At 32.4% G+C, this 15,462-nt stretch overlaps 1 protein-coding gene across 1 annotated transcript; it reads left to right on the top strand.

Moving 5' to 3' along the window:
• The first annotated feature begins 14,548 nt into the window (after nucleotides 1-14,548).
• Nucleotides 14,549-15,187, top strand: LOC122503672 (uncharacterized protein K02A2.6-like). Its single transcript, XM_043614300.1, has one exon. The coding sequence runs from the start codon at nucleotides 14,549-14,551 to the stop codon at nucleotides 15,185-15,187; it is 639 nt and encodes a 212-aa protein (XP_043470235.1).
• The last annotated feature ends 275 nt before the right edge of the window (nucleotides 15,188-15,462 follow it).

The raw sequence follows: 15,462 nt of genomic DNA, 5'->3' as shown, positions 1-15,462 counted from the left end.
TACGAACCTAAAAAACTACATTAGACTGCCGGACTCAAAAATTGGGCCTTATAAAATATTTTTTTCTGACAAAACTTTATTTTAATTCATAAAAAATTCATATTTTCTTTCTTAACTATTTCTTTATTTGTTGTTTAATTATATTTGATTATAATGCTTTTTCTTTATTTACTTTATTATTCGTCCCTGCTAAAAAATTAAAATCCTTTTAGAATATAATTTTTTATGTAAATTTTTTTTTCTTAGCTATGGTTTTCATTTGTTTTATTGCCAACATAAAAATTTTTAAAAATAAGTGGGCTTTGATAACTCGGTGTCAGCTTCAGCTTTATAGATTAAGAAATTCGGTACCAACGGGAAATTGAATCGTGGATATTGAGGACACAAACGTAACACGGAAATTTGAGAATTTAACTTATTTATAACGATTTTAAACTTAGTGAAAAATATTTTCCTATTTGGCCATATTAGGAATATTTTAAAAAATTTACATATAAATTATTTTGTGAGCTATTTACCTGAGTTTGCATCTAATCTGTTTCCCAGACATTTGATAAAGAAACAGCTGCACTTTCTTCATCAGAAGGAATGAAAAATCCTGGACTAATGACTTCGTTGAAGGATATGAAGTACCTTACTTCTATTCCTGTAACACGTTGCATGTTGGGAACTCTGTAAATGCCCTCAACGTTGTGCAAATACCTTCCAATGAATCCTGCGATTTGTTGATTGTCAAATCTGTAAGACACTAGCTTTTCAATAATGAAGAATCTCGATTGCTGGCAAAACACTATATGGTTGCAAACTTTTCTTCTTCTGTTATAGGCAACACGGTATTCCGTTCCATTAATTACAGCCCTATTGTAAAAATTTATCCGTCTTTCAGGACGTAATCGATAACCTGCAGCTCTAATACAATTAACTTCATCTAGTTGAGGCAATCGGTTGTCACACCTTCCAAGACCTTGAAAATAATGCCCTTCTGGCATGCCTTCTACGTGTTCATTATTAATTTTTAGAAGGCGGAATGGTTCTTCCCTTGCTTCAACTGAAAGAGGTATTTGTTGTGCTGCAACTATTATAAACTTATTGAGAAAGAATCTGTTAAGTATTTGGCTTGCTCTAGCAAATGGACTCTTAACAAAATTTAAAATTTTGTTGTTGAACGATTCAAATGACAGTGCTGAGAACACCCACAAAGGACCCCAGTTTCGTACCGACTCAACTTGTAAGTGACCTAGAAGGTGAACAGGGAAGCGCGTAATAAAGTAACCAATTACGCCACTTGGATATCTTCCACGTTTTGTAGAGCACAATACTGCGTGGCTGTCTAGAGTTCCTTGTGGGTGGCCTGATGCTTATCAATTTGACGTCGATAGCTGTGATGTTTTCGCCCTGTCTAATGTACCATTGCCCATCTGCATCAGTAAGATATCTTTCGACAAGTCTTTTTGCAACACCTAAAAATTGATTATGTGCAGGATCAACAACCACACTGTCAACAAGGTTAAATAGCGGCAAGGTGGCCAAAGATAAAACGCCTTTTATGCCTCTAACTGGTCTTCCTTGTTTTTTTTTATTTTTTTTTTATTGTTTATACTCCTGCCCTATTGGCCTTACGCACTTCGACAAGAGTCCCCGAGAAATACTTTTTTTTCGATTAAGCATAACCATTCTACTTAGAAATTTTTCTATATATTAACCTAATTTGCGTCTACAGCCGACTTTATTAGGAGTACTCGCATTACGCCTGGACCACCCGTCAATGGGTTTTCTTGCCAGAGAAGAGGGAAACTGTAGAAAACCTCTCTGAGTACAACCGGTTTATCGACAGTCGAGTTCTAATGGTGTGTACCGGACAATAATCGACGGTGCACATCATTATACCTCGACGTCAAACCTCCCGCTCAGATTGTCTCACGTGCCGGAAAAATACCAAGCCAAGTGGGCGCGAACCAAGGGTACTTATACCCCTGGTCCTTAAACGACCAACAACGCCAGGCACTTATCCGACTGAGCCAATCTGTCGGTTATTGGTCTTCCTTGTTCAAAAGCTGCTAATCAATCGTATCTTATTGACTCATCAGTGCACGGTAAATATTCTATTGCAGCATACACTCGTTTGTTGTTTTCCACTTCACCAGGAGCTAAACATGCTGGGCAGCCATTCTTACCATTGAACCGTTTCGTTTTCAAAACAAGTGCTTTCGCGAGGGAATCCGCAGTGAATATAGCTAAAATAAACCTACTGATCACCTGTGACGTGACAATTTTGGCACGTCACATCCGAGTAAAATTGTCATTATTTAAATTATTAAAGTTATAAATTTTGACCTTTGACCCTCCTGTTGGACACTTTTAAAATTAGAATCTCCGTTCCACAATTCGACCTCGACTAAAGAAATTTATTTTGTATTTTGTTTATTGCCTTTGCTTTTCTTATTTTTTGAGCGATTTTGGACTACGCTGTAAACCTCGACGCTGCTGACGGAACTTTACTGAAATTGGCCGTCCGAAGACCTATTACACTGACACTTGGCTGTTTGATGCTGTTCAATTACAATTTTGACGCCACTTTGGATGTTTGATTCCACCTTACTTGGCTGTTTGATGCTAATTTTGCTTTTGGCTGTACGTTTGCTGCATGATTTATTTTGCTGTTGGACGCTACTTTGTTTTTGGCTGTATAATCCAGCGATCCTACTTCGAAAGCATCGACAAAATTTTAGTGATTAATTTGGTTCACCAACCGACGGGATGACGACGCCAATTAAAGTAACTGTTCCGTAGTCAAAAGAAGAGCTCCAGAATCCAAAATTTGTAAAATCGATCATTTCAATTTTCTAAATTTCTTTTATAGCAATTATTTTGAATTTCGTTATTTTAAGTAATTATTGTTTATTTTGCGTTATTCTAATATTTTTTATAGTTAAAATTACTTAAAATATTATATTTGCTGATTTTGTGTTACAGTTTTCAAACTACTTTAAATTCTGTCATTTTGATTAATATAGTAATTTTTTATTTTGAATCAAATTTGCCGCCACGGCGCCGCTACGAACTTAATGCGCGCGCGAGCGCAATCAGCTTAGGTTAGATTTTCTATCCCGCCGCGACCGGCAAAAATTGTCGAAAACGTGCTCGACACTCATAGCGACGACCCGGTAGCGACAACTTGTTTTTTTTCGGAAACTGTTCTCTGCGACAAAGGTGTCCAAGACGAGGAAGCCGTTTTCCCCTACGCGGACAGGTCGTCTTCTGGACACCTTCTTTTGTTAAATTATTGGTGAGTTGACAAAATTTCCTTTTAAGAATGCACATTCTCGTGTAAAATTTGTTTATTTCTCGCGAAGAATGTGAATTCTGTATTCGAGTGAAATGACGCCACTATTGACCGTTAAATTTAGCGTAATTTGATTATTTGTTATTATTTATCGTTTGTAATTTTGGTAATAGTCTAAGGGCGTTCATTTCTAAAAATTATTTATTGATCTTTTTTGCTGAAATTGTTGATTTTGTGAATCTCTTATGTGTCTCTCACCATTTTTCGTCATCGTTTCCCTCGCGTGTTCTTTATTGAAATTCGAGAAATATTTCACAGTTTAGTTCAGAATTTTAGATTTCTTAAGAATTGTGGAAAATAAAGGGTCGTCTTGAGTCCGATAATTTTGTATTTGCGTTAATTTTATAGTAAACTATTCTATTTTAGAACTTTTGAAAATTTGCATTGAAATTCTAATTAATGATGTAAATTAAAATTTCTTTTGAATCTTGTTAATTATATCGATCGCGGAATAATGTCGCGTTATAAAAAAATTGAATAATTTAATCATATATTTTGTCAAGGATGTTTCTCAATATTTTATTATCGAAAAATTGAATAAATTTAGTTGTTAATCTTAAAATGTCGTTTTATTGAAATTTTGCTGATAGTTATTCTCGTTGGAAACCCTAACCCAAATGTTCTTGGTAATTTTCTAGCCGAAATGTGGTTTTATAATATGTACCGGTAAACAATTTTCAAGCCCAATTTTTGTTGATAATTTGATACGAGTTTTGCAGAATTTTGATTAATTGTAGTTCAAGTAACGTTAACTTTGATTATTATTGTTATTGGATTAACCTGGTGGTCTCGTTCCTTTAAAATATTATTCTATTTCAGTTTTGTAAAAACCCCTTTTTTTATAATTTTTGCTGACGTGGTTCACTTTTGAACCTGGCGCCCAACACTTTGTAATTTAGTTTCCTTTTTTTTAATTGAGCTTGAATTTTGTTCCGAAGGTGATCGCTTAAATCTTTATGGCAGAAAGATAGCGGTAATATTTTGATTTTGCGGAAAATGGTCTTAAATTATTGATTTGAAATAAAATTAATTTCATTTTGCCATTGCGAAATTAAAAATATCTCACACACCTTATTTTCAGCATTGGGTCTCCAACGGATGCCCTGATGAAAGAGATTCCTTAATTCGTTAACAATTGGTTGTAAATTGGTATTCATGTCAGGATGCTCGTCTGTTACCCAAAGACCAGCCAGCAACAAATTTTACTTACGAGCATGAGGAGACAGTTCATTCAGCTGAAATACAACATGGTATGTTGTAGCCCGTGATGATTTGCTCAGCTTTAAGCCATCTGTTCTTGGTCCGTCATAAATATCCTCCATTGCGTTTTCGTGTGCTCTGTATCTATTATTTCTAAAGTTTAGTGATTATGCTATATTAGGAATAGCTAGTAAGTCACTTAATTGAGGACGCAAAAGTACTTGGACAAATGTTGCGACGAATGACATTTGTTGATTTGGACCGCGTCTTCTACAAGCGCACCTCACTCGAATTGCAAGGCCCTCTCCAATCTCATCCTTACATTTAGAACAGAAGAATCGATAAATTAAATTATCTTGTGTCCGACCAAGAACATCCCATAAAGCCTGCTTTGTTGTAGGTATGTTTATAAAACGGAAAGCTTTTTTCAAGAAATTATCAATTATGCGCTCATAAGTGTCACCATGCCCTACTGCTTGTGCAGATACCACAACAAAATGGTCGATAGCTGTTATATGCGGTTTGCTCTGCAGAGGCACGCGCATTGTTAGTGTTGATTCCTCTAAACAATGTTTCCGTTTCATTTTCTCTTTGTACGTTTACAATAACACTTTGGTCTTGAATGTTCTGATTTTCAGGTCCTTCGTCTTCTTCTGCCCCTTGCCCATTTTCATTGTCGCTCACAATTTCTTCTTCATCTTCCTCAGTAGTGTACTCATCATCATCATCATCATCATCATCATCATCATCATCATCATCATCATCATCATCATCATCATCATCATCATCATCATCATCATCATCATCATCATCATCATCATCATCATCATCATCATCATCATCATCATCATCATCATCATCATCATCATCATCATCATCATCATCATCATCATCATCATCATCATCATCATCATCATCATCATCATCATCATCATCATCATCATCATCATCATCATCATCATCATCATCATCATCATCATCATCATCATCATCATCATCATCATCATCATCATCATCATCATCATCATCATCATCATCATCATCATCATCATCATCATCATCATCATCATCATCATCATCATCATCATCATCATCATCATCATCATCATCATCATCATCATCATCATCATCATCATCATCATCATCATCATCATCATCATCATCATCATCATCATCATCATCATCATCATCATCATCATCATCATCATCATCATCATCATCATCATCATCATCATCATCATCATCATCATCATCATCATCATCATCATCTCATCATCATCATCATCATCATCATCATCATCATCATCATCATCATCATCATATCATCATCAATCATCATCATCATCATCATCATCATCATCATCATCATCATCATCATCATCATCATCATCCTCATCATTCATCATCATCATCATCATCATCATCATCATCATCATCATCATCATCATCATCATCATCATCATCATCCATCATCATCATCATCATCATCTCATCATCCTCATCATCATCATCATCATCATCATCATCATCATCATCATCATCATCATCATCATCATCATCATCATCATCATCATCATCATCATCATCATCATCATCATCATCATCATCATCATCATCATCATCATCATCATCATCATCATCATCATCATCATCATCATCATCATCATCATCATCATCATCATCATCATCATCATCATCATCATCATCATCATCATCATCATCATCATCATCATCATCATCATCATCATCATCATCATCATCATCATCATCATCATCATCATCATCATCATCATCATCATCATCATCATCATCATCATCATCATCATCATCATCATCATCATCATCATCATCATCATCATCATCATCATCATCATCATCATCATCATCATCATCATCATCATCATCATCATCATCATCATCATCATCATCATCATCATCATCATCATCATCATCATCATCATCATCATCATCATCATCATCATCATCATCATCATCATCATCATCATCATCATCATCATCATCATCATCATCATCATCATTAAAATTTGTTTGGATTAGCTTGAAAATCGTTACTCGGGGGTTTTCGGGGTCGCTGATGACGAATCTCATGTCGGTTTTTAAAAATTCAAACTGGCGGATCCAATCTTATATCAATTTTTATAATCTTAAAGTCTTACGAATTGTTATTGACCTTGCCTTTACGGCAAGTGCTGCTCTCGAGTTACTTTAACTGGCCTAGGCAATGGGGCATTAAGTCATTGTCACCTCGGGACGTTGGGTGAAAAGCGGTCGCGTCAGGAGAGGTGGAGGTTAATTCTGAAGCCTTACGGGTATGACGAACCCGGTGCATCCTGAGTTACTCGAGGATGGGTGGATTTCGATCCGGCTCTACGGGAAGTGGTGCTCCCGAGTTACCTAACCGGCCTAGGCAATGGGGCATTATGTCATTGTCATGGGGGCCGGATGTCCGTAGAGATTCGTCTCTAACCGGTCATTGGGTTGGCCTCGTGGTGGCAGTGGTTAAAAGCCTACATCGCTTGAGGCTAGGACGTGCATGGGATAGGATAGTCTGTTTGGGTGCTTTTGTGCCATCGCGACTGTCCTAGTACCTCCGTCCGACATGTGAGTTGTGGTGCCAACTCGGGAAGCGACCTGCAGAGCCGTTAGGGGTTGGAAAGATCCCGGCCCCGACCGAGGGTCCGCAATGGTTCTTACCGACCTTACATGAATCGACCAATGACCAGAACACCTTGGTCATCGACGATGGTCGAGCGTATCTCACCCTGTTACGCTCGTAGGCGAGCCGTGTGGGTATACCAGTATTGGGAGGTCCTGCACGTAATAATTGGTCTTGTCTTTACCGGCTGGATAATTTTCTACACTTGCCTTCGCCGGCCGAGGTAATTATCTTACTATTACTGAGCGGAACATTGACCTATTTTTTATAACTGAGTCATTTTCTACCCTTTCCTTTCACAAATGGATCAAATTTCTTACTTTTATTGAGCGCAAGGTTAACCTTACCTTTACTATTCAGGTTTAAATTTAAACATAATTTGCCGTATTGGATCCACCATTATGATTGTTAACATTTCAATCTCAGCAACCCCAAAAACCCAAAGTATCTTTAAAGTCAATCCCATTCATTTTTTATTTTTTGTCTTTCATATTGGATCGGCCATTTTGAATTTTGTAATTTTCACTTCACATTCGTAATCAGCAACCCCAAAAACCCCCGAGTAACAAGTTTCAAGTCAAAAAAATTAATTTTTTTTGTCCGACGTATTTGGTCCGCCATTTTCAATTTTGCAATTTTTACTTCATAATCGTAATCAGCGACCCTAAAAACCCTCGAGTAACAAGTTTCAAGTCAATCCCATTATTGCTTCCTCATAGAGGAAGGATTGTATTAGCAAAATTTTCGATTGTGATTTTTTGACATATTTATAAACTTTTTTTAATTATACCTAATCTTTTAGTACTATATTCACGAATGGCCATTTTCGGTATAAATGTTATAAATAAATAATTAAAAATTTTGATGTAATTTTATCTCAGAAGTCCAAAAAAAGGAATTTTAAAAAATTATCCCGATGTGTGTGTGTGTACTAACATTACATTTGCCTCAATATCTCAGAACGAGGAAAAGCTAAAAGCTTTAATTTTTTTAAATTGTAGGTCTCCTCGGGGGACAAAAAATTGTCGAATATAACATTTTTAAAAAATTTTTATATAAGAATTTTTCTTTAACTATTAATTAACAAATTATTTGTTTTTAATCCATATTACTTATAACAAAAAAAATATAAACAATTATAAAATAACAATTAAAAAAAACATTAAAAATATTATAATAAATGAACTTTTAATGAAATTGTCTGAATACCAATTAACGAAAATATAAAACATTTTATATTATTTATTTCTATTATTATCTCTATGAGGAAGCAAAGTGTTCATGAAATAAACACAACGAGATTTACGAAAAAATCCTACAACTTGGCAACGGTTTTTTTAAATTTTTTGTCCGCCATATTTGATCCGCCATTTTCAATTTTGCAATTTTTACTTCATAATCGTAATCAGCGACCCTAAAAACCCTCGAGTAACAAGTTTCAAGTCAATCCCATTATTGCTTCCTCATAGAGGAAGGATTGTATTAGCAAAATTTTCGATTGTGATTTTTTGACATATTTATAAACTTTTTTTAATTATACCTAATCTTTTAGTACTATATTCACGAATGGCCATTTTCGGTATAAATGTTATAAATAAATAATTAAAAATTTTGATGTAATTTTATCTCAGAAGTCCAAAAAAAGGAATTTTAAAAAATTATCCCGATGTGTGTGTGTGTACTAACATTACATTTGCCTCAATATCTCAGAACGAGGAAAAGCTAAAAGCTTTAATTTTTTTAAATTGTAGGTCTCCTCGGGGGACAAAAAATTGTCGAATATAACATTTTTAAAAAATTTTTATATAAGAATTTTTCTTTAACTATTAATTAACAAATTATTTGTTTTTAATCCATATTACTTATAACAAAAAAAATATAAACAATTATAAAATAACAATTAAAAAAAACATTAAAAATATTATAATAAATGAACTTTTAATGAAATTGTCTGAATACCAATTAACGAAAATATAAAACATTTTATATTATTTATTTCTATTATTATCTCTATGAGGAAGCAAAGTGTTCATGAAATAAACACAACGAGATTTACGAAAAAATCCTACAACTTGGCAACGGTTTTTTTAAATTTTTTGTCCGCCATATTTGATCCGCCATTTTCAATTTTGCAATTTTTACTTCATAATCGTAATCAGCGACCCTAAAAACCCTCGAGTAACAAGTTTCAAGTCAATCCCATTATTGCTTCCTCATAGAGGAAGGATTGTATTAGCAAAATTTTCGATTGTGATTTTTTGACATATTTATAATTTTTTTTTAATTATACCTAATCTTTTAGTACTATATTCACGAATGGCCATTTTCGGTATAAATGTTATAAATAAATAATTAAAAATTTTGATGTAATTTTATCTCAGAAGTCCAAAAAAAGGAATTTTAAAAAATTATCCCGATGTGTGTGTGTGTACTAACATTACATTTGCCTCAATATCTCAGAACGAGGAAGAGCTAAAAGCTTTAATTTTTTTAAATTGTAGGTCTCCTCGGGGGACAAAAAATTGTCGAATATAACATTTTTAAAAAATTTTTATATAAGAGTTTTTCTTTAACTATTAATTAACAAATTATTTGTTTTTAATCCATATTACTTATAACAAAAAAAATATAAACAATTATAAAATAACAATTAAAAAAAACATTAAAAATATTATAATAAATGAACTTTTAATGAAATTGTCTGAATACCAATTAACGAAAATATAAAACATTTTATATTATTTATTTCTATTATTATCTCTATGAGGAAGCAAAGTGTTCATGAAATAAACACAACGAGATTTACGAAAAAATCCTACAACTTGGCAACGGTTTTTTTTTAATTTTTTTGTCCGCCATATTTGATCCGCTATTTTCAATTTTGCAATTTTTACTTTATATTCGTAATCAGCGACCCCAAAAACCCTCGAGTAACAAGTTTTAAACGAATCTGATTAATTTTTTTAATTATTTCGTCCGTCATGGAGAAAATGTATCTTGACACATTTTTTATTTATTATTATTTTTTTGCTTTTGTTTTTTTAATTATCTGCTGGAAGAGTTTTACTAGAGTTAAGAATTTGCATTTGTGATACAGCATATGTACCACTGGGCGTTAAAGGGTTAAGGTTGAGAAAATTTAAATAATCAAAAAGTATCTAATAAAAACAAAGTTTTACCTCAAACGAAATGTAATTGCACTTCTTTATTTTCATTTTTCATTCTTTGCTTAAGTACCTTTTATTCCAATTAGGTAAAAAATCTATTTTTAAATGATGTTGCTCCTGTTTGTCAAAGTTGGACAGACTAAAGATAACGTGAAATTTTAAAATTTTTAATTACTTTGAATTTTATATTTTTATACTATTCATTTGTACATAACATATATGGGTTATTAAAATTAAAATGTCATTTTTGATCCTACTAACTTTGATTTTTGAATGTTGGATTTTGAACTTAATTGTAATGAGTTCTGCCATAAATTAATATACTTTTGAAGACCAAAAAGACATATGAACATTGAGGGACACCACTGACATTTTTGAAAGATTTCACTGATAATTTTTTTTGAATAGTGAGAATAAGATCAGCTTATAAATTGCAATCCAGTATCAAATCTTTTTTAACTGCATATAAGGAGTAAATTTAACACAAATTTATTAAAAATAAAATAATAAGCTGCAAGAAACAGAATTTTGAGGGGACACCACTGACAAGGGACACCACTGACATTTCGCTTCATTTCTCATTTTCGAAAAAGAAAGACTTTATTTTTAAGTTAAAATCGTTGCGGTTTTTAAAGTACGTGTAATAACTGAAAATGAGATACAATAATATTTTTAAAAAATATTAATATTATGAACAATTTTTTGATGGGGACACCACTCACATGGTGTGCTCGACAAAGTGTTACTTGCTGTGATTTATTTAAATATTAAGTTGGTATCTTACATCTCCATAGTAATATCTAGTTATATTACTTATATAACTAGACTCACATAAAAAACCAAATCAGTTTGATATATGACGCTTCCTTGTAAAACTTCTACTCGTTCATTTTAATAAATAACTTTAAAAAACTATATGTCTCTTTATTATAAATAAGATACATGACATGGCGCAGTCGGTAAGAAATAATAATGTATTAATGAAATGAGAAATGAGTGAAAATGAACACGAATATTTAAAAAACGATAGTGATAATGATCCACCTAACCTAAAAATCGAAAACGTGGTCGAGAACAACAGTAATTTGGTGCAATATTCACAACCACCAAAATTAAGAAAAGAAAATAGTAATTCGGATTCCGAAGAAGAATTTTATGAGACAGACGAAGCTCAGGAAAATATAGAAACAATGGAGTCGTCAATGAGATGTCCACCACCACTATCATTCGAAGGAAATGTAAAAGAAAATTGGACGAAATGGAAACAAAAATTCAATTTGTATTTAATAGCAACAGGTTTAGATACAAAAACAGAAGAGAGAAAAGTTGCAGTTCTTTTACATGTTATAGGTGATGAAGCTTTGGAAAAATTTAATACTTTTGGATTATCGGAAGCTGACGGCAAAGTTTTAAAAAATGTGATAGAGGCATTTGAAAATTTTTGTACCCCCAAAGCAAATGAAAGTGTTGATCGACATATTTTTTTCTCCAGAGTACAACAATCTGGTGAACAGTTCACGTCATTCCTTACTGATTTAAAAAAGTTGAGTGGTCCTTGTGGCTTTGGAGAATTAAAAGATAGTCTGATAAAAGATAGAATAATAAGTGGGTTAAGGGATACAGAATTAAAAAAATAAATTATTAAGAGAGGATAATATGGATTTGACAAAATGTGTCAATATGTGTAAAGCGTCGGAATTGGCGAATCAGCAGATAAAAGTTTTAAACGAAGAAGCAAAAATACACGCAGTAAAAAAGAACTTCGATAAAAGGGAATTCAACAAAAGAGAAGAAAATATTCGCTCAACATCAAAAAATGCAGTGGAAAATAGTCAACAATCAAAAATGGAATATAAGAAAAAGGATTATAACAAGGGTCAAGAACGACAACAATGTGGAAAATGTGGCGGATTCCATAAATTTCGACAATGTCCAGCCTACGGTAAGAAATGTGCAGCTTGTCAACGCTTCAATCACTTTGCACGTGTTTCTAAGTATAAAAAAGTAGAAAGTGTAGAAACTAGGTTAAATAGCAAAATGTCAATTGAGGATGATTCTATGTTTATTGGTATGGTAACTGAAAATAAAATTGAAAGTTATGAATGGTATGAAACAATAAAGATTAACGATAATTATAATTTAAGAGTAAAATTAGATTCAGGCTCGCATTGGGATGTAATTCCGGTAAATGATTTACAAAAAGTCGGTAACCCAGAAATTATAAAAACAACAACAAAATTAGATGCTTATGGAGGAAGTAGTCTTAAAGTGATAGGAAAATGTTTTTTAGAATGTAAATTTGTAAATAGAGAAAAAATTAAACGTGAATTCACTGTCGTAGAATGTGAAAAGAAACTTCCTACTTTGATCGGATTACCAACTTTAACAAAATTAAATTTAATAAAAAGAGTCCATAATATCGAAAAGACTGAAATAAATCAAGACCAATTATTAAAAAAGTACGAAAATGTATTTAATGGCAAAACATGTATATCAGATTTCGAATATAAAATTAAATTAAAAGAGAATGCCAAATTTAGCATAGAACCTTGTAGACCTGTTCCAATGACTTTAAAATCTCCTTTAAAAAAAGAATTAGATAAAATGTTAGATAAAGGAGTAATCAAAAAGGTAACAAAACCTACAAAATGCGTGAATCAGTTTGTTATGATTAAAAAATATAAAGAGGATAATGAAAGCGTTCGAGTTGTATTAGATCCAACTACATTAAATGAAAACATATTGAGAGAGCATTATTATATTTCTAAATTTACAGACCTATGTTCGAGTATGACGGGTGCTAAAATATTTAGTACATTAGATGCAGATTGTGCATTTTGGCAAATTGCTGTAGACGAAGAGACCTCTGATTATTTAACTTTCAATACACCATTTGGTAGATTTAAATTCGTGCGGATGCCTTACGGCATATGTTCAGCGTCAGCAGTATTTCAAAGATGTTTCGAAGAAATATTTGGCGAAATAGAAGGTGTAAAAATTTATATCGATGATGTTTTAATCTGGGGACGAAATATAGAAGAACATAATGAGCGTTTAGAAAAAGTACTTCGTAAAGCAGAGGAAAGAAATGTAAAATTTAATTTTCAAAAATGTAAAATAGGCGTCAAAGAAGTAAAATATATGGGACATAGATTTTCTGAAAAGGGAATTCAGGTGAACGATGAGAAAATTAAAGCAATCGCGGAAATGGAAGCACCGAAAAATAAAAAAGAATTAGAAACGTTTTTGGGAATGATCACTTATGTTAGTAAATTCATACCAAACTTATCAGAAATAAATTCAGTTTTAAGAGGTTTAATAAAAAGAAATTCTGTATGGATATGGGATGCAAATACAGAAAAAGCATTTAATGAATTAAAATCAATTTTAATAAAAAATCCTGTCTTAAAATATTATGATGTCAATAAAGAAGTAACTTTGAGTGTAGATGCTTCGCAAAATGGATTAGGTGCAGTTTTACTACAAGACCAATTACCAGTTGCTTATGCTAGTAGAGCTCTAACAGAAACAGAAAAAAGGTACGCGCAAATAGAAAAAGAAGCTTTAGTATTAGCATTTGGATGTGAAAAATTTCACCAATATATTTTTGGTAAACAAGTAATTGTAGAAAGTGATCATAAACCACTTGAGTCCATTTTCAGAAAGTCTATGAACAACTGCCCTGCTCGTATACAAAGAATTAAATTAAGATTACAAAAATACGACATAATTGTAAAATATAAGCCAGGTAAAGAATTATTATTGGCGGATGCATTGTCTCGTGCCTATTTAAAGAACAATAACGAATCTTTTGAAGAAGAAATAGAAAAACAAGTTTGTTTGTTGTTACAATCTTTGCCAATATCGTTAGAAAAAAAAGAGGAATTTCAATTTGAAACATCTAGGGACGAGGAAATGCAAATGCTAATTAAATTTATAGAAAATGGTTGGCCATCGAATAAATCAAAAGTTCCGGAAATAATTGTACCGTATTTTACGTTCGCAGATGAGTTAAATGTGATTGATGGGTTAGTTTTTAAAGGTAATCGATTGGTAGTGCCTTCTAATTTAAGAAAGGAAATGTTGGCGAAAATTCATTATCCTCATCTTGGTATCGTAAAAAGTAAAAATAGAGCGAGAGAAATTTTGTATTGACCTAATATGAACAAGCAAATTGAAGATTTAGTATCTAAGTGTGTAACATGTATTTCGCATCAAAGAAAAAACACTAAAGAACCGATGATTGTAAGAGATGTACCAGAAGGTCCATGGCAAGAATTAGGTATTGACTTATTTCACTTCAAAAATTCAGAATGGTTATTGGTAATAGATTATTTTAGCAAATATGTAGAAGTTGCGCAATTAAAAGATACTAGTAGTTTTACAGTCATAGCGATTCTGAAATCTTTATTTGCTCGACATGGAATACCAAAAATTGTAAATTCTGATAATGGAACACAATTAAACAGTCGCGAAATGAAAGAGTTTGCAAAAGCATGGAACTTTATTAGTAAAACTTCTAGTCCTAGATATCCTCAATCAAATGGAATGGTTGAAAAACATATTGGAATCGTAAAAAATATGTTTAAGAAAATAGAAGTAGAAAGTAAGGATCCATGGCTTGCACTTTTAGAGTATAGAAATACGCCAATAACACATGAATTAGAGTCACCAAACGAATTAATGTTTAATCGAAAAACTAGAGGCCTTCTGCCAATTAAAATTGATGAGAAAAATGTTGAAAAAAATAAACTAGTTAAATGTAAATTAGAAGAACGACAGTCGAAACAAAAGTACTAATACGACAAAAATTCGAAAGAATTAAATCCTTGTAAAATCAACGACAAAGTATTCGTTCGAAAAGAAATAAATAAGTCATTTATTACCTGCTAAAGTCACCAAACTTTGCGAAAGACCGAGATCATATGAAGTCGAATTAGAGAATGGTAACAAAATTGAAAGAAACAGGAAATTCCTGTATAAAGTTCCTACATCTGGTGATCTAAATAATTACAACATAGGTAAAAATTTCGAAACAAACAATAATCTAGAAAAAACAATTATTGTAGAGAATA

Source organism: Leptopilina heterotoma, unplaced genomic scaffold (assembly GCF_015476425.1).
Source record: "Leptopilina heterotoma isolate Lh14 unplaced genomic scaffold, ASM1547642v1 Lhet_267, whole genome shotgun sequence".
NCBI lineage: Eukaryota > Metazoa > Arthropoda > Insecta > Hymenoptera > Figitidae > Leptopilina > Leptopilina heterotoma.
This window is presented reverse-complemented; position numbering and strand designations above follow the sequence as displayed.